The sequence below is a fragment of the Juglans microcarpa x Juglans regia genome, chromosome 5S (assembly GCF_004785595.1).
Source record: "Juglans microcarpa x Juglans regia isolate MS1-56 chromosome 5S, Jm3101_v1.0, whole genome shotgun sequence".
NCBI lineage: Eukaryota > Viridiplantae > Streptophyta > Magnoliopsida > Fagales > Juglandaceae > Juglans > Juglans microcarpa x Juglans regia.
The window spans coordinates 6,023,569-6,041,575 of record NC_054603.1 but is presented as its reverse complement, the minus strand read 5'-3'; the positions used below and the strand labels follow the sequence as shown (position 1 = coordinate 6,041,575).

Below are 18,007 nucleotides of genomic sequence, written 5' to 3'. Positions count from 1 at the left end.
CTCAAACTGGGTGTCCTTATCCATCATTTCTTGTACAGCAACTATTGGATGAGTTCCACAAACTACCCAAATAATAGAAGCTTTAAAAATGAATATTTGAAGAAATGCCACCAAATACGGACAAGAGAGCTCAAAACTCATGCCGGGGGTCCTCTCTAAACTTCCGATGGCCACCGTCCCTCATTTGGTTACATTTGAAATTAAAACATTGGGAAGCTTTACTTTTCTCATACAACTAGTACATCTGATAAAATAGCATTTCCTTAAATCATTACCAAAAACAACTTAGAAAACTGATATCTTTCTTAAAATGGGGGGGATACTCGTTGGGTTCAGTCTGCCCACACCAAAGAGTAGTAATACATAAAGATGCAAGATAAATGGGAACGATTGGAAAAGCAAAAAGGAGGCATTAAACTCACCTTTGAAGCAATAAAAGAATCGATGACTGCAGAGATCTTTTATTCTTTGATATGTACAAATGAATCTCAATTTCCAGTACTAGTATAATCTACCGCCAGCCGAGTCTGTCCTTCAATAACCAAGAAAGTATTTACAACAAAGCATGTGCCACAAGCACTTGTATGGCAAGCTCCCCGTAACCCCAAATAAGTTGGGAAGGAAATATGGGTACTGCTATCAGTTTCAGGGATAGAAGATAAATTTATGCATAAACTATTCCTCAATGTTTCCGAGAAAACAGAAGAATCCTCCATGCTTATATCTGATAACAACTGTACCACTTCTCTAGGTATATGTTCTAATACCATCGATTAAAGGCTAAGAAAAATTTGATTATAGCAGCCGAAGTGGGTTCAAGGTGGTGACTACCCCAGACTCGTTTGAACAAAGGCAAGAGCATTCTGGTTCAGTTAATTCCCTCTTAACAAGCCGTTTCTCTCGATTAATCATCAATTTGACTAAGGGTAGCTTCTGTGAGACTTGGTGCCAAATTTCATTCACAGTTCCGTTCCGTTCTTCATATTGGAAGTAATGCTTTACCTGAATAGAATAATTAAAATTAAAATATTTGAATTCTGAAAGCTAAGGTTAATTACATACAATTTTAACAGATGGAAACCAATGAAATGGCTGGGGAAAAAAAGATGCTGTTTCAAAGCACAAAGGCACAAAATACAAAATTTCAATATCAAAGTTGCATTTAGCTGTAATCTTCATCTTATAATATTGCAATAACTATCAAAACTGTAAGAACAAATTTGACAAACCTAGTGTCATAGTTCCAAGTGTGGCAGGTAAACCACCAAATCTTCCTCCTATTTGTCACTTTTCCCCATAGTGTGGCTAATTAATTGCATTGAAAAACTTTAGATGATTTATTGTGGGGCAGTTGGCGGTGAGTTCAAGTTCTATTTAGGACTTGTTTGGGAAGTGAGAGGATCTAATCTCATCTCAAAACTTCTCATAATTTCCTTCCCAAACATCACTCAAACACAAATACTTTTCAATTTCAAATTTTCAGCCTTTTCATCTAATCATTACAATTTTTCCAAACTTCTAAACAAAATACAAAAAACAATACTACTTTTTCAAATTTCAAAACAAAAATTATATTAAAAAATAATATTCTAACAATATTTTAACTTCATAATATTTTTATTCAACTTTTTTCTCTCATTTCCCAAAACCCAATAAAACATCTTAATTCAAACCATTTCACTACTATTCAGAAACTATTTCACTACTATTTACAGAATTATCATTTCATCTCACTTTCCAAACGGCCCTTAGTTAGCTGGTCTAAGATTTGTATCCCTATTTCTTCAAGTGGGTGAGAGAAACCTAATGTTGTTCAATAGAGCTCTTTTGGGTAAGAGGTGATTGAGAATTAATGCGGAATATGAAAAATATGCAAATGGTACTAACCTCTTTCAGCTCTTTCTGAAATTGCAGAAGCCTCTTGGTGGTTACCGCTCTCAGCATTGAAACTAAGAATCCTGGTTTAAGAGCAGACGTGGAATCTACAAATATTCCAATCTTTGTATAGTCTATAACATCTTCAAAAGGCAATTCAATACTATCACTGATTATAACTGGGATACACAAGCTAACTATAGAGTCAAAGAGTCGGCAAGCTGATGGAGTATCACCCGCAGGATTCAAACAGAACTTAGATGTATGCATCCCTTGTGAAGCAGCACGTCGATTCTCTCTGGATTGTGTTCCATGTCTTATTATGACATCTCCTTCTTTTTCAAGTACTTGGAAAAGTAAATCACGAATTTTTCCTCCCTATATACACAAAAGAAGACATAATATCAGAAGATAAGGGAATTAGAAAATCATCCCACTCATGAAATTATTTTTCTAGTAACCAAGCATATGCAAATATCTGCATCAAAGCATATACAAATATCTCTATCGCAATATAATGTGTCCGGTTAATATAGATGGTTATGGCATTAAGCCAATTATCCAGATTTGACCATCAGCAATCAACAACTGTTGCTGCAGAACTCATGGCCCATGCTAAACCGATAGAAAAAGGATCTGTTAATAAAAAGAAGATGCCAGTCGTCAACTGGGAGACTATCAATCATCTAGATAGCCACTTGCCTGTTGACGATGCAACACATCGACCCAGCCGGTACAAAATCAACAATAATCATAACATAAACGCCAAAAAAAAAAAAAAAAAAAAAAAAAAAAAACAACAGAACTAATCTATTGCATTACCTCTTTGCGATACCGTGCCCCCATGAAGAACAACAGCGTCTTCCGATTCCCTACACCCACATCGCCATTAAAGGTATTAATCCGGTGCGAGTACGGTAAGATCACGTCCTTGACCAACGATGCTTGATCCGGTCTCAACCGCCCGAAATCCGAAACTAACAGAATGCTATTCTTAATCCTATCAATCACTTTGTATAAAGCGTTTGGGTCCTGAGCTATGATCACATGATCCCGCCCATTGTTTCTCTTCCAGTACTCCTGCTCCTCCAGCCACTCCAACAAAGCCTCCTGTGTCTCCTCGTCGCTGTACAATACCTGGCCCTGGTCCTGACTCGACCCAGATGCCCGGATCGGGTTCACGATCAGGCTCAAGGACGAGAAGAACGACACGTAGAACAGATCCGCTTCGTCCGGATCCAAAACCCTGACAACGGGCGATCCGATCCTCTCAGAATCGGGTCGCATCAGATCCGAGAACAAGTACCACTCCGCCATATGCTGATGGCCAGGGTACTTGAGCAGTGTCACGTCATCGACGGGTCGACCACCACGGGCGATGGAATGGTGCTCGACGACGCCGTGCGTGAACCTCCTGGGCAGGTCGTAGAGGTAAATTTTCACAGGCGGAGCTGATTCACCTGGAAGTTTCTCCGGATTATCTCGGGAAAGTTCGAGCTCCCGAGAAAATTCATTGATGGCTGCAGCTGAATTTGCGAAGCTGAAGGGGAGTGTAGCCTCAAGCTTGGAGGAGGAAGAAGAGTTAGCAGGACTGAGGAAGGTGCTGATCAAGGCATAGACGACGAGAATGACGAGGATGGTAGCTAGGGTTTGCTTGAGCAGCAAGGATTTCCGCGCCATTGTGAAAACCAGGTTTTGAGTTAGGGTTAGGGTATGGGCTTGGGTTAGAAAGGCAGTGGAAGAGTGAGGAGGTGGGGAAATGGGTTTGGATCTCTTGGCTTTCGACCGTTCGCTCATGGGGATCGAGGGAGGGTACAGCCTTAAAGAGCAAAAGTGGAATTGCCAAGCTTTCTATTTTCTAAAAAGATGGGTTGGAAGACGTTTAGCAATTTGTAAACGTTTAGCAAAAGCATATTGACTATTGAGTAGAGATTTTCTCCGCAAAGCATCATTTAAATCCAAAAATAAAATAGACATATAAAATGAAAACGTAGGGATTAATTAATCCGTTCTTCCTTTATTGAATTTGCTTTCATTGTTGATTGATGATTGATGATTGATGTTGGTACATATAAATAATAGAGATGTTGATTGATGAAAATAGATCAAGACAATGACATTTTTTTTTCTAATTTCGTATATTCATTAATATGGGTACCAATATCATATTTGTGGGGATAATGGTTTTTTTTTTTAAATGTTTCATTAAAATATACAATAAAAATACTCTATTTATTGTACTTTTAAAAATCTGAGTTATTGGTTAAACCATATATCTTGTTTTCTAGCAACTACCGAAAGACACGCATGGTATAAACAAATTCACAGGCTGAAAATCGTTAGGAAGAAAGTGGTGGTCTTGCAAAAATCATCATGCGTGGTTCTCACTTGCCGCTCACATTTGTGCATGGTCCTCACACGCCTCCCCTTCTAGCAACTCTTCTCGACACATGCGCCAGAGCACCACTCGCCACTATCAGACCTTTTAAATCTGACCTTTGTGGATGAAAAGAGACAAGTTTGTTGCCTTTATGGCCCGTCACAAATTTTGAAACCTATTGAAGTTGGCTCAAATTGTAATCCGTCATTTTTCACATTTATCTTATTACTTTCATTTTTAGTTTACTTATTGTTAATTAAAATAAAAATAGAGTTTGTCTCTCGAGCGTTTGTATGTAGAGGTTGAGTCATCTCTTTCTATGAAGGGTGAGTTTGAGTCTCTGTTTAGTCAGAGAGTGTTGTCTCTTAGATGGTTGTTTGTAAAGAGTATCATCAATAGTGAAGACCATACCAGTCACAAAAGAAAATAGTATACCGGTGGAGCTACAAATGCATTATTCTGATTTATGATGTCATATTTGATATGAGGATATCCCAAAATGTATCTAATCATGAATGTAAATTTTTGTTATGGATGAATGATGACAGTTTTTCTTAAAAAAAAAAGAATGTGAGTTATTATATTTTCAAATCGATATGAAGACACCATCCACATCATTTAAATAATAAAATTTTATTTATAAAATTCAAATTTTAAAATTTATTTTCTAAATTAAATTATGATATATAAATATCTCCTTAATTGTATTCTATATACCAGCTTGATAATAAAATTTCTCTAAAAATATTTGAATAATATAGTAGACATGGAGAATTACCATGCATAGTAAAGGTGTACTCTTGAATTGAAGTTATTGCATGGTTAACAATGGCCTCAAACTTAAATTATGATTGTTTAGGCTTACGACGAAATTACGAAACTAGGCTAGACTCCCCAAAGGCCTAAGAAGCACGAGGCAAGGCTAATAAAGACATTTCGAATACAAGATGTAATCTTGTTTTCGTAGGTAAGTATGGGCTGTCGGATGGAATCCGGCCAGCACGCCATTTGGTAATCGCCTCCGTTCGAGCCCAGAAAGTGAAACCTTCCTTCCCTCTTTTCCAAAGCAAAGGTCCTAATCTTCCACACACAAACACCAGCGACTCCAAGTAAGTATATTGCTTTTCGCTTTGACGTAAGCGGTAACCCGATCGTATTCTTGGTTCGCATTTCCTATTCGATATCCTTTCATCTTCATAAAACAAGCATTACGTTACGTTAGGGTTTTTGCGTTTATTTATTTTCTTATTTTTTTTTTTCGCGTGGCATCTATTGGCTGGGCGAGCTATTGATATCTGTAATTTTTTTCCCTCTGTTTTGTTACTGAGAAATCTGTAGTAATTGGATTTGAAAGGAAGAGAACAATAGGAAAGAACATTGCTTTGGAAATGAAGGGATATCCAAAATATGTAATTAGGGAACCAATGAACATGGTTTTTTGGAATACATTTTCAAGTTTAATAGAAGGGTTAGAATTGGGACTATGAGTGTGGCGTTAAGTCTTATCGAGGTCAATATTATTCTGGGAAATTTTGAGGTTTCTACCACTTGGCTTTGGCTTGAAACGCCCATAGTGATTTTATGATTTCATAAATTTTTGAATTAAGCCCAATGAGGCCTAGCTCCTCTTTGTTAGCGAATGGCTCTTGCCCTTTTCTTTGATGGAGAATCTCTCCTTTAAAAGTCTTCTTAGCTAAAAAGTAAGGTTATTTAGGGTCCCTGCATAGCAGATGGCATTGAGGAACTTCTACAATGAGATCAAGGGACTGAAAGTAAAGGAACTGCCCAACCATGTGAAGCCGATGCTCTCCATCAACTATCTGAAGAGTGCAATACAGAGAGGACTGGACAACTATCATGCTAAGTACATCCAAACCAGCTCCATCGATCCACTCTACCATGTCTGTTTTGGTGGGATGATATTCTCCTACCTGGTTGCACTCCCTGAGGAACGACGCCACCTTGAGCACCAGCAGCATGCTAAGGAGCACGGCCATGGAAGTCACTGATGATCTGTCAGTCGGTTATTGCAGGTGTATGCTCAAATGAGTAATTGTGTTTTTCTTTTTAATTATTATCATGGGTGATTCTGATTTTCGATTGATGCGAGTATTTGATTGATGGTTTTGTTTTACTTCTTGATTTGGTTGGTAGGTTTGCTGGCTTTAATGTCCATCTTTTGTGGGTTGTACAAGGTTTCAGTATTAGATGGATGTGTATGTTTGAAGTAATAATTTATTTTTTCTTGTTTCATTGATTTGATCCATGGGTTCTGTTTTCAGCATCATGCTGTTTTAATAGGTCTAGGATGTCTACTTGTTTGATTGATGTTAGTTATTCTAATGGTTCTGAAATCTTATAGATTTTGTTCAGCATTTTGCCTCTATCAGACGATGGTTTTAAAGAGAATTGTGATGTTTGGTTGGTTTGATATAAGATAATGTTGGTGAGATATCATGATATTAGGTGAGTATGTCTTTCAATGTAATCTTTGATTCTTTTTGTTCCTTTAATTGGTGGTTATGAATCTGTAAATGTTGAATTTCGAGGTTTTAGAGAATCTCATTTAGTGTTGTGTATGCCTCTCTTTCTTTTTTCCACGTAAATGCATATCGGATGGACGTGTGTAAGATTGATGACTGAGTAATGTTTTGGCCCAGCACTAAATATAGGTGCTTAATACTCTCTGTTTCTTCGGTTTGCAGGTTCCCATTTGTCGATTGGGTGACAATTGAAATGCGTACTGGTCTTCAGTTTTGAGATCTTGAAAATGTTAAGAGATGCTGTCTTTTTAATTGCTTTTTTCAGCATGAAGTGATACAATAAAATCTTCATAAACACTATGCATTGTACTTTTGTTTTGAGATTGTCGAATGAATTGTTGCCGAGTCCTGTTGAGGAGCGGATGTTGTTTTTGGCTTCTGTCGTTACTGGTGATGTGAGTCTCAATTACCAAAGATGTTAGAAACTTATCAGTTACAGCAACGATAGGTTGCCAAGGTGACTGGTACGGTGCACCTGATGAACGCAAAAAATGAAGTATGACCAATTTGTAGCTATATCATCATTCCAACTTTATAAAGAGTCTGAAATATCTTGGAACTGTATTTACTTGAATTCGGAAGCTCCAAATATGTGCCATGTTCTGGTGTATTTCAATATCGACATTTTCTGAGGTGGTCTTCAAGAATCAAAACCTGCTACTGCTCCAAGGTTTGGATTAGTTATCATCGTGAATTATATGAATTCCGGGAAATTCAAGGGCTATTTCTGTATTATTAATGAGCACGATACGTTTTATCTATTAAACACCAACGAAGAAAATTCATGCTCAGGACTTAGCTAGTTGCTTTACCGTGGAAAAGTGTTATACACAATCCTTTCTTAAAATCATCTTTTCATCATCCTCTTAGTAATGAATAATAGTTATTTATGATGATAAATAATTATCACTTATCATCCAATCATTAGATACTACTGCTACATATAGGGATGGTGGTTAAGAGGATGGTGGACAGTTTTTCTTTACCATGGTGCATTATCAGTAACAATTTAATATGCCGTGTTCAACTGATTCATTCATATTTATACCATAAAATAGACATTTCAATCATTGACAGTAAAATGATGCCTTGCTGTAATCCCCAAAAATCATAGTCACTCTTTTAAACGTTGGTTTTTGATGGAGACTCTATACATATGAAAACCAGCAACCTCGTGTTTTCTGGGTGGGGGGTAGGAGCTCTGGTTCCAACACTCCTCACCTCCCTCCTTCCTCTACTTCATTGGGATGACAACATTATTCGCTCATCGACACATGATCAAGTGATCCCGTATGTCATCCTATCTGCGCATAACGTATGTCATCATAGATGTGGAAGTACTTGAGTAGAAACTCCCGATAATTTCTTTAGATTAGACAGTCTCAATACCCCTTTTTTACTTCGCGGTCAAAACTGTGGCAAAGAACCCACATCAAGAAACATAATGGGCATGTGCAGACCGATTCAATGAAGGTCCTTTTCTTGGCAACTAAGGCAGCCTCTAAGCTAGAAAATTATGTGACCAGAAACACTTATGATTTCACTTCCCCTCATCCCTTTCACCTTCTTTTTCCTTTTTGTTGATTGCCATGTCCTCTCGTGATTGGTTTGGGGTGATAGAGGGGGGGCTTCCCACCCCCTCCATTTGTTGTCGATCGAATTTCCAATTAATTTATCTTGATTACCACAAGACATCACTCTCTTTTTCATTCCAAGTAAGTTGCATCGTACGCTAGCTGCAATAGACTGACTAAAATATATAGGACGTTTAGGCTTTGCGTCCTGTGTCTTGTGTACACAACCAAACCTAAAGGTACCTTGCTAGGACAAAATCTTGAACCTAGGGAGAAAGCACAAATCTTATACCTTACTAGGACGTTTGGAAAAAAACCGACAACACAGAGGTGGTAACTTGTAAATAGAAAAGTAATAAAAAATTAAACAGAATCAACTAATAGCTCTACAGGATCCAAAGGCAAGCAGAATTGTGAAATGCAGAAGGTGACAAATATAAAATAATCAAGAATGTATGAAGATAAACATCATAGTAGAGAAAAGTTAGGTTTATATCAGTGAAAATAGCTTGTCCAGCAGTATAGATCTCACTTCCAGTGTTGGAAAGTTGCACAATAATAATAATAATGAAAGAAAATTGCTGATTCAGACTCGTATACTAATAATCCAGTAGCATATAAGCACCTGTCACACTACTTGGTAATTCTCCGTGATCAATTGCGTTCTCTGAGCATACTTGGGAGGGGCTCCACCCTTCAGAGGTATGATATTCAGAACCTGCACAAGGAATTTACATTGACCATTTTATACAGGGCATTAAAAAGAGATGGACACATGCCAACATCAACCGAAAAAAAAGGAAGAAGAGGAAAGAAACAAAAAAAAAAAGGAATATATTAACAGATATTGAGTGGAGACTAATGGCTCAACTTTTCCTCAATGGCATCTAGAGGTCCAAACTTATCAATACAAATAACACTTCAAACTAAAAGAAAAAGGAATGAAAAAAGCATTAGATTATGAAATATCAAAATATAAAAAGACAGAACAAGAAAAAGGCTATGATTGCAACTGATGGATAGGATCCGTTTCAAACTGAACAACTGCCGCCATCTCAATCATAAACCATTAGTACCATTTCTCAACGATACCGCAAAAGATAAAGCTCTTTACAAAAAAAAAAAAAAACTAGAACATATAAATAAAATTGAAAACTCAATCAATTGCAGTTAACAGGGGAATATTGAGTGCAGCAGAAGCAAAAGTATGTCACAATAAGAATCTTCACCGGAAGCATAGTATATAACAACTTAAATAAGAAGGAAAACCAAACCTTTAGATCACTGAAAGTATTAGTAGCTGAGAATTGCACTGAAATAGGGAAAAAAACAGATGAATCTGCCGCAGGAACAACAAACTCCATCGATCCACTGTGAAAGATTCCATAATGAGATGGAACCAACCAATAAGTACTTGTATTTAAGATATAAATAGAATGGGAAAATCTGCAAAGAAAAAAGCTTTCCAAGATTTGCAAACCTGCGGTTCGAGTGATCAATAAGAAGTATGGACCATTCCAGTATGGAATTCCTCGAGTCATACCTGCAAGTCAAAAGCGGTGAATACTTCTGGGTAACTGAAAGCAGTGAATACATGGATGCTTTATTATAAGAAACCAAATTACGAACTACTTAATGAAAGCAATGGTAAGAAAGTACAAAGGAAAAACTAGGAAAAACATTTAAACTTAAAACTTCAGCCACGTCAATCCAGTCTCTGCTACCTTTATTATAAATAAAACACCTTATAAAAGCTACGAGTATCTCATGGCATCGTAACTTGTGACAAAACACCTGGTATTAGAGGATATTAAAACCTTGAGTCAAGAAATCCATAATCTATAAGCAAGTTATGGTACCCATAAATTACTATTCATAGAATGGAAATTAAAATGGCAGAGAAAACATGGAATTTCTCACCTCCATTCCCCATCAATCTGCCTGACATTTGGTGCATCTCGAAGAGCTGGAAGAGGTACCGAGATCACAACACTTCGCAGATCAAACATTGATGAAGCTTCATATTCAATGCTGACATACGTATCATTTCCAGAAACAGAGGGCCAGCAGTTTACTACACATACGATGACTCGTTAATTATAGCACACGACAAAAATAATATAACAAGAAGACAAGAAGGGTAAGATTTGAACCCACTGGTCAATGGCACAATCGACTCATCTGTACTTTGCATTCTCCACTTCAGAAGACCAACGCCTGCTGCATCACCAGTCTGACCAGTGGGAAAAGGCCTATTTGGGTCCTTAAGACCAAGAATATTTTCATTGGAAAACAGTTCTTTGTTCATATTAGGGTGCGTTTTGAAAAGGATGCCTGGATTTCCACCGGTTTCAATCTGAAAAATAAGGTATGATACATCATAAGTTGCATGCTCACAATAATGAGCCAGAAACAAATTGTTAAGTCACACATTGCAGCAAAAATAACAATACAAATGAAACATCAGGAAAGAAAATGCAACTATAGAAGTGCCATGTCAAGGACAACACTTAGAATACAAATCAAAATACACACGAAGTAAACTAAGAAGTGCCATGTCATTTCCACTTTTAGTAAACTAAGCCACAGTTCACTTCATTTCATTATAGACCATAAGACACTGATGCAGGCTGGATTTCACCAAGAGAGTATGGAAGTGGCATTTGGGTGAAGGTGTAAAAGACTAAATGGGTGATCTTGGGGGGGGGGGGGGGGGGGGGGGGGGGGGGGGGGGGGGGAGGATAGACATAGCCCATGTACACAGGGAGTATACAAAAGAAAAACGCTTAAATACATTCTAAAGGCACTACATTAAAGGTAAGAAATCATGCACATTGTTTCCATTAAGGACAATAGCTGAAAACCATAGGAGTAAAGTGTGTAGAAAAAAATTTTGAAGCTTCGCCATTGTTCTCTCTCTATCTTCAAAACACCTCACGTTCCTCTCCATCCAAATACACCACATAATGCATAAAGGTATCATCTTCCAAACTGCTGCCACCTGGGGACAGCCTTGAATACCCTTCCAGCAGGCAAGCATATCAGCCACCTTTGACAGCATAACCCAAGCAACATTCACTCTACTAAATATCCCATCCCACAGCTCTCTTGTCTCTTGTCACTCTACTAAAGGGTTGGATAGTTTGAAGTCGATCACAGCGTTCTAACTTCACTTCTTTTTCTTGTTGCTTGAGTAGAAGTCCTTGGAAGTAGAATTGTGCATTTATGTGGGTTAAATTGTGTCCAATAAAGAGTTGGGGCGTTATTGCCAGTAGGTAACTTTGAGTTTAAGTTTGTGTTGGAGTTTTATTTTATTGGGGTTTTGTGTGGTTAACTGTAGATAGTTCAGTTTCAATCGTCATTTATTGCTTTAAATCAGGTCAGTCATAAAGAATAGCATGTGGTATCAAGTTTTATTATGATTTTGTCATTAGAATTAACTTTGTTTTGGAGTTTTTTCTTTGTAGCCTACTAGGCAAGCTAAGAATAGTTTGTCGATGACGGTTACTATTTTTCTATGAAAATTATGGAAATATTCTTGTAATCCCAAGATTTAGGCCCCATTTGGATGGTGAAAGTGTTTCATTTCATCTCATCTCATCATTACAACTTTTTTAAATTTCCACACAAAATATAATAAAGAATTTAACTTTTTCAATTTCTAAAATAATAATAATATTAAAAAATAATATTCTAACAATATTTTATTCAACTTTCAACTTTTATCTCGACTCATCTCATCTCAACTCACTATTCAAACGGCACCTTGTATTTTGTGCAGAAAAATAGTTTGATTGTGGTGTAGCAGATTCAGCTTCCCACCACACCACGCTGCATGACACACCCACAAACACACAGAGTACCTGAACTTGGATGTGCCCATCGTCTTGGTTAAGAATTTGAAGTAACAATGTTCCCTGAAGATCAAAATTACTGACTCCGCCATCTCGTTTCAGCATCACATTGAGTTTCTCCTCAACAGTCAAAGTGATGGGATCAGTTAACGGTAAAGCAGCTGATCTGGACTGGCCTGCTTTTGGCTGCACATCCTCAAGAATAACTTCTCCTTCTGCTTTCAAAGATTCCAAGAACTGGTTTGTCTTTTGAGATTTACCAAGCTGCATACCAAGACCTTTAGGAGGAGCAGCGGCTGATGAAGGTGGACGACCTACAGATTGAGATAGAGATTAATCAGCAATACATAAAGAGTAATGAGGAATGATATGTATCAACCACTATTTATTCCCACATCCCACACCTATAGCTTTTTCATAGGGTGTGGGGTGGTGAATAGTGGCTGATGAGAATAATTTTTCAAGAGTGATAATATGCTCTAGAAAAGGAAAATAAAAAAGAAAACATGGATAGGTAGACCTATGGTTACAACGATGCAGCAAACAGAAACCTCAAAGTAGAGCAGTGCAAATGTTCATAATGGGTTATGATACTTGTTTCTAGAGGTTAGCACACAGCCCTACACATTAGTGAATAATCGTGTACAAGAACCACTTATTTACAGCATACTCACAGATGATACACAAACTTAAAGTATTTAACACATATCAACATCATCTACAACTCCACATTGGTGCATCCTTGTATAATTGATGCAGATAAATAGACACAAACCTTTAGACTTGCTAGAAAAGGATTCAATATCAGTGCTCAATCCAAAACCAGAACTACTTCCAAAACCACTGCCGCCACCATCAGAAATGCTCATGTCGCTAAAGCTACTCTCGATTCTTCCAGATCCCATAGACTGTAGCGACATAAACCCTCCTTTATCAACTCGTCCCTTCTCAATCTGCAGAATATGTGACAAGAATCTTAGTAGGGATGGCTAACCACAGGAAAATAAAGGAAGACAAAAAATTAGGACAGTAGCCATTGCAAGGCCTTGAAACTTGCCTTGCTTTTGTCAATCTCACTAGCTTTGCGCTTCATGACATCTTTGGTTTCATTGATCTTGCTCTGCAATACCATCTTGTGCAACTTCTCTTCATGACTCTCCATCTCACAGTACTGCTTAACCTGTGCAACCGTAACATTTTCCTTGTGTCCAAGAGAGATGACTTCATCAAAAGCAAAAATCAACTCAAAAGCTGTCTTGCATATACCCTCTTCATCTAGAGAATAAGCATATTCTGGTACCTAGAATATTTAAGGAATAAGCTCAATGCATCTGTTTTAACATTTTTTGCATCAATATTTTTTAAGCACTTCTTATATCGAAAAGGAATCTGCATACCTCAGGAACTTCTGAAATTGTTTTTTCTATAAGCAATAGAAGAATTTACTGAATTGTAAATATATTTTTTTGACCACCGCGGAAGTGCTAGTGTTGCACCCCCCAACTCTTTCTCAAATTGTGACAAAGACGAAGACTACACAATGCTCAATATAAAAGGTTCAAATTTTGAAGATATGGGCCGTCTAGTGGCCATCAATGCAACCATTGGGGAACATCAAATTATACTGAAGAAATTCAAAGTTCCTAAACTGAAAATAAAACAACAAAAAAATATGCATAAAAGGATCAAGAGAAGTGGATCCAGACCCATGCAAGTAATGTTACAAACCAGGCAACTACTTTCCTAAATATCTTTTTGATAAGAACTACTTTCCTAAATATCAAGGATAGTTAGAAACCAAAAATCACAAACTTAAGTTAAGAACATGAATATATAATATAAATAAACCATCAGGAAAAGGATACAAGCTTAGAGAGCAGCCTCAAAGTCTCCAAATCTTCAAGGATGTTGCTTTGCTTGTTTGTCACAAGTAGCAAGTACAGAGCTTCAACTGGCTGGTAAACATAGCGCACATTTTCTGTCTCAACATACGTATGTTGTTTTCCAGTGCCTACCAACTTGGGAAAAGCCGCAAGAAGACCCTCAATTCTAATACGAGTCATATCCACAAACTGCCTAGAAACCAGCACTGCACAAAAAGGGGTAGAAAGATAAACAAACAAATAGCTCAAGGTAGTCAATCGCAAATCCTGCTCTAAACATAATCCATCAATGACTGACATAATTAAAATAAGCAAGACGTCCTTTCCATCAATGGGGGAGAAAAGTTGAGAGAAAGAGAACATTTTTAATAGAAAGGTACATATATCGAGTATGAAAGTGGGTCATATACTCAGATAAAAATGTCAACACACCAAATTAAAGAGTAAAAACAGAAGGACTTGAGGCTGTATGGTATCAAGTGAGAGCCAGAAAAAAACAGTATGTTGGAAATACAAATCAATCAAAACCCAGCAACACCCACAGGCAGATTCTTTGAGGAAAGCATAAGCACTACCAATACCCATTATAGACTGAAGGTGATGTCATATACCATACACGTCAAAGTCAATCATATCTCTTGTTGACAACCGGCGGGCATCACAATGATGTAGTAAAATGACATGATATGTATCCCCATAAAGATTTAAAAAAAAAAACTAAAGTAAATAATTTATATAGCATTAGAAAGAGAAGCACGATAATGAACTAACAAAACAATAAAAAATTTCTAGAGAGGTGATGGTATTTGCAGTAATAACATCTAGGTGGGAAACCCTGATGCTGATCATGGGGTTGTAAGATCAGTGGTTATGGCTCTAATTGGGGGAGGGGGGGGGGGGGGGGGGGGGGGGGCACTTGGGGGTTGCTATGGTGCAAAGTGATGGTGTTGGAAATTTGGTAACAAAGTGGTGGCAGGAAAAAAGGAGTAAAACTTGGAAAACAATTAAATAGGTATGGGAAAAAAGAAGCTATGCATATGTATGCAAGCAGGTAGCCACCTCTGTATTTTTCAACATCCATAATAAAGTAGTTGTAATACGGTCAAATGAAAAAGAAAAACCACAATCAAGTTTATGAGATGCATCACAGCAACATTAAGGTAAACGATGGTGGGGGTACACCTGGGGAACAACTCTTAAAAGGAAAATTGTAGATAGATAACTCAACTCAAAGAAAAGCATGAATGACATTAAAAAAACTCACCTTTCCCCGTCTTGCTTATAATGGATGCAGCGAGTACAACCTATATCACATACAAAATGTGATTTAGAAGCACTACCATGCAAAAATAGTAATGACGACGATGATGATAACAATGATAATAAAATCCCACAATATTCCCACAGCATTCCCACTATAATAGTGGCTATAATACTTAAAAAGGTAAACAATATACAGTATTCCTACTCAGATATATATTATAATTATCGAAAGTGAAAATAATAAAGTAATATATACAAAAACACGTGCTAAAGATGGAGAAACCAACCTTGGTCCAGTACAGAACAAAAAGTTTTACAGAATGCTTTTAAGGCGACAAAATAGATAGAACCGGGAGCCTCTTGTATCATAGCATGTTTTAGTTGAATAAAAAACATTCAAGTATCCATTACATTTGATCTCAAATTTTTTATTACTTTTTTTTTTTCAAATCCAAATCACAAAATTTTCTATGTGTTTAACTTACAAAATTATCAGCCAATCATGATAACTAAAAATCTAAAATACATATTTACTGACAACACAAGTCTGAAAGTATGATATAGTTGAATAAAATATAATATATTCATAAGTTCTAAACATTCAAGAAACAGCTAGTTTAATGCAACTTGGTCTGCAGCAATGCAATATTTTGTTAAAGAGATAAAAGTTCTAACCAATCCTTGATTCTTTTTTTTATTATTATTTCTAATTAGATGTTTCTCTTGTATTCATCACGTGTAATTGGGCTATGCCTTTGTTTCTATTAATGAAACTTTTTATGACTAATTCCAAACCTTGCAATCCCAATAATTAAATAAAAAATAATATAAAAAAAACACACAATCCCATTAGGAACACAATGCAAAGATGGAGAGATGAGTAAAAGACAGACAAAATTAGGATAAAAAAATTTACCATCTTGGTTGTGGAGAAATGAGAACCAACAAGCACCAGCTGAATCCTATCAAATAAAAAATTGGTTAACCTTACAAATAAGAAGCACAGCCAACTGTAAGACCGAAATAAAATGACCGATAATAGGAAACACAAGATCCTGGAGTCCTCACCCTTGTTCTCAGACGCACACACATACAACATATTTAGAACTCAACCATAGGCATTATCATTACATCAAAGCTGAACTTCGTTGCACAGAATTGGGTCCTTTGAATTGAATATTCCAACTACACTGTCTAATGGATTATAAATCATTGAATTTGTAACAAATGACAATTCCATAGGTCCAAAAATTATCAGAACAAAAAAAATGGGTATTCCAAATCAGATCAGCGTCGCAATCTACAGAAAACTGCAGCCTTACACCACACACTAGTCACTATAGCTCTATTTGTTAATATGAAATATGTTCTCAGCGTCCAAGGAAAAAAAAAAACAGATAATAGAATCTTCGACGTCTGATAACTGTATCCTGGAACTATATTCCGTGGAAACAGAGTATGACAGACTGAACTAGAAGGCAAAAGCTTTAAGAAATTTTATCCGGAAACTATTCTCCTAGGAAACAGAGTATAACAGACTAAATTAGAACGCAAAAGCTTCAAACAAAATCCTATTTTTGAGATCTACATATAGTAACCTCAGATCTGCACATTCAGAACAATGTATGCGAGTCTAGAACAATCCGAAAAAGCCTAATTCAAGCTCTCGGCCAATTGGTTTCCGAGAAAATGCAGGGAAACTAAATAAAAAACAGAAGAAGAAAACCTTCTAACCGCAGATCTAATGCGACTAAAGCTCACTCAACAGGGCACAAATCAAGCTATTGACCTTAGTGACTTTGTGATTACAAGGAACGGAAGGTAACACGTGCCGTTGCGAGATCTGAGATTTATCCTCTTTAAGATTCTTCCATCTTTTTTTGGGGAACCAAACGGAGAAGGGAATGCACAGAAAGAGAGAGAGGAGATATCGCTGAGGAAAGGAAATGCACGAATTGAGAGAGAACTTCAAAGTGGGGGACGAAGGTTGTGATGTGAGGAGAAACTTACCTCGATCGAGCTCTTCGTCCAAAATCTGAGGCAAGAGAGAAGAGAGGGAAGAAGTTAAAAAAAAAAAAAAAAAAAAGAATATGGGAACTGAAGTTTGGTGATTGATAGCCCGATCGGTTTAAGGCTCGCACGGTGACTCACTGAGCCGTTCGTAACATAGCCCCGCTTTGTAAGACCTTGGCGGCAAATAACTCGTCGTTGAAGTCGAAACGAAGTGCCGTTCGATGCGAAATGGGATTGCTCTTTTTCAAGTCAACGAAGTGCCGTTCGATGCGAAACGAAGTGCCGTTCGATGCGAAATGTGATACGTGCATTGCACACTCGAGAGAGGGGTGTTTTAGATTGTTTTGTTCTGTTGCGTTCCTTTTTTAGTGTTATTTTTCAAAGAAATGCTAATGTTTACATGGCGCCACAACATGGATTTATGACCGTGTGATAGATATGCCAACAATTTTCCGAGGAACAAAAAAAAAAAAGGGATTGTTTTTTAAGATTGTTTTGTTCTGTTGCGTTCCTTTTTTAGTGTTATTTTTCAAGAAATGCTAATGTTTACATGGCGCCACATGGATTTATGACCGTGTGATAGATATGCCAACAATTTTCCGAGGAACATGTAAATCTTTGA

The 18,007-nt window shown here is 37.1% G+C and overlaps 3 protein-coding genes across 8 annotated transcripts; 1 reads left to right on the top strand and 2 right to left on the bottom strand.

The window, feature by feature from the left end:
* Positions 1-438: 438 nt before the first annotated feature.
* Positions 439-3,858, bottom strand: LOC121267889 (probable arabinosyltransferase ARAD1). Its single transcript, XM_041171994.1, has 3 exons — positions 2,698-3,858; positions 1,888-2,253; positions 439-1,002 (listed from the first exon to the last, which is right to left on the bottom strand). Exons 1-3 carry the CDS (start codon positions 3,670-3,672, stop codon positions 796-798), a joined length of 1,548 nt encoding a protein of 515 aa, XP_041027928.1. The 5' UTR covers positions 3,673-3,858; the 3' UTR covers positions 439-795.
* A 1,357-nt stretch (positions 3,859-5,215) lies between these two features.
* Positions 5,216-7,362, top strand: LOC121268312. Of its 3 annotated transcripts, none has more exons than XM_041172527.1 (3): positions 5,216-5,364; positions 5,986-6,288; positions 6,961-7,362. In XM_041172527.1, exon 2 carries the CDS (start codon positions 5,986-5,988, stop codon positions 6,262-6,264), a length of 279 nt encoding a protein of 92 aa, XP_041028461.1. In that variant the 5' UTR covers positions 5,216-5,364; the 3' UTR covers positions 6,265-6,288; positions 6,961-7,362. The 3 variants fall into 3 exon arrangements, with proteins under 3 accessions (XP_041028461.1, XP_041028460.1, XP_041028462.1); XM_041172526.1 differs by having other exon boundaries at positions 5,970-6,288; XM_041172528.1 differs by having other exon boundaries at positions 5,219-5,364; positions 5,983-6,288.
* Positions 7,363-8,846: 1,484 nt separating this feature from the next.
* LOC121267367 (coatomer subunit delta-like) lies at positions 8,847-17,602 on the bottom strand. 4 transcript variants are annotated; one of them, XM_041171233.1, is made up of 12 exons: positions 17,383-17,602; positions 16,289-16,334; positions 15,374-15,413; positions 14,092-14,315; positions 13,284-13,526; positions 13,002-13,179; positions 12,236-12,540; positions 10,530-10,728; positions 10,293-10,446; positions 9,853-9,915; positions 9,647-9,743; positions 8,847-9,090 (listed from the first exon to the last, which is right to left on the bottom strand). In XM_041171233.1, exons 2-12 carry the CDS (start codon positions 16,289-16,291, stop codon positions 9,001-9,003), a joined length of 1,596 nt encoding a protein of 531 aa, XP_041027167.1. In that variant the 5' UTR covers positions 16,292-16,334; positions 17,383-17,602; the 3' UTR covers positions 8,847-9,000. The 4 variants fall into 4 exon arrangements, with proteins under 4 accessions (XP_041027167.1, XP_041027169.1, XP_041027170.1 ...); XM_041171235.1 differs by having other exon boundaries at positions 16,289-16,327; XM_041171236.1 differs by lacking the exon at positions 17,383-17,602 and adding an exon at positions 17,162-17,376 and having other exon boundaries at positions 16,289-16,327.
* Positions 17,603-18,007: the final 405 nt, after the last annotated feature.

Bases quoted from the DNA above. Each gene is read 5' to 3' on its own strand.
- LOC121267889 (XM_041171994.1), bottom strand. From the start codon at position 3,672: ATGAGCGAACGGTCGAAAGCCAAGAGATCCAAACCCATTTCCCCACCT. The intron at 2,254-2,697 runs GTAATGCAATAG...TTGTGTATATAG, and splicing joins GGGCACGGTATCGCAAAGAG to GGAGGAAAAATTCGTGATTT. The intron at 1,003-1,887 runs GTTAGTACCATT...TATTCTATTCAG, and splicing joins TTCAGAAAGAGCTGAAAGAG to GTAAAGCATTACTTCCAATA.
- LOC121267367 (XM_041171233.1), bottom strand. The intron at 13,527-14,091 runs GTATCCTTTTCC...TAAATATTCTAG, and splicing joins TGAGGCTGCTCTCTAAGCTT to GTACCAGAATATGCTTATTC. The intron at 13,180-13,283 runs GCAAGTTTCAAG...CATATTCTGCAG, and splicing joins GTGAGATTGACAAAAGCAAG to ATTGAGAAGGGACGAGTTGA.
- LOC121268312 (XM_041172527.1), top strand. From the start codon at position 5,986: ATGGCATTGAGGAACTTCTACAATGAGATCAAGGGACTGAAAGTAAAG.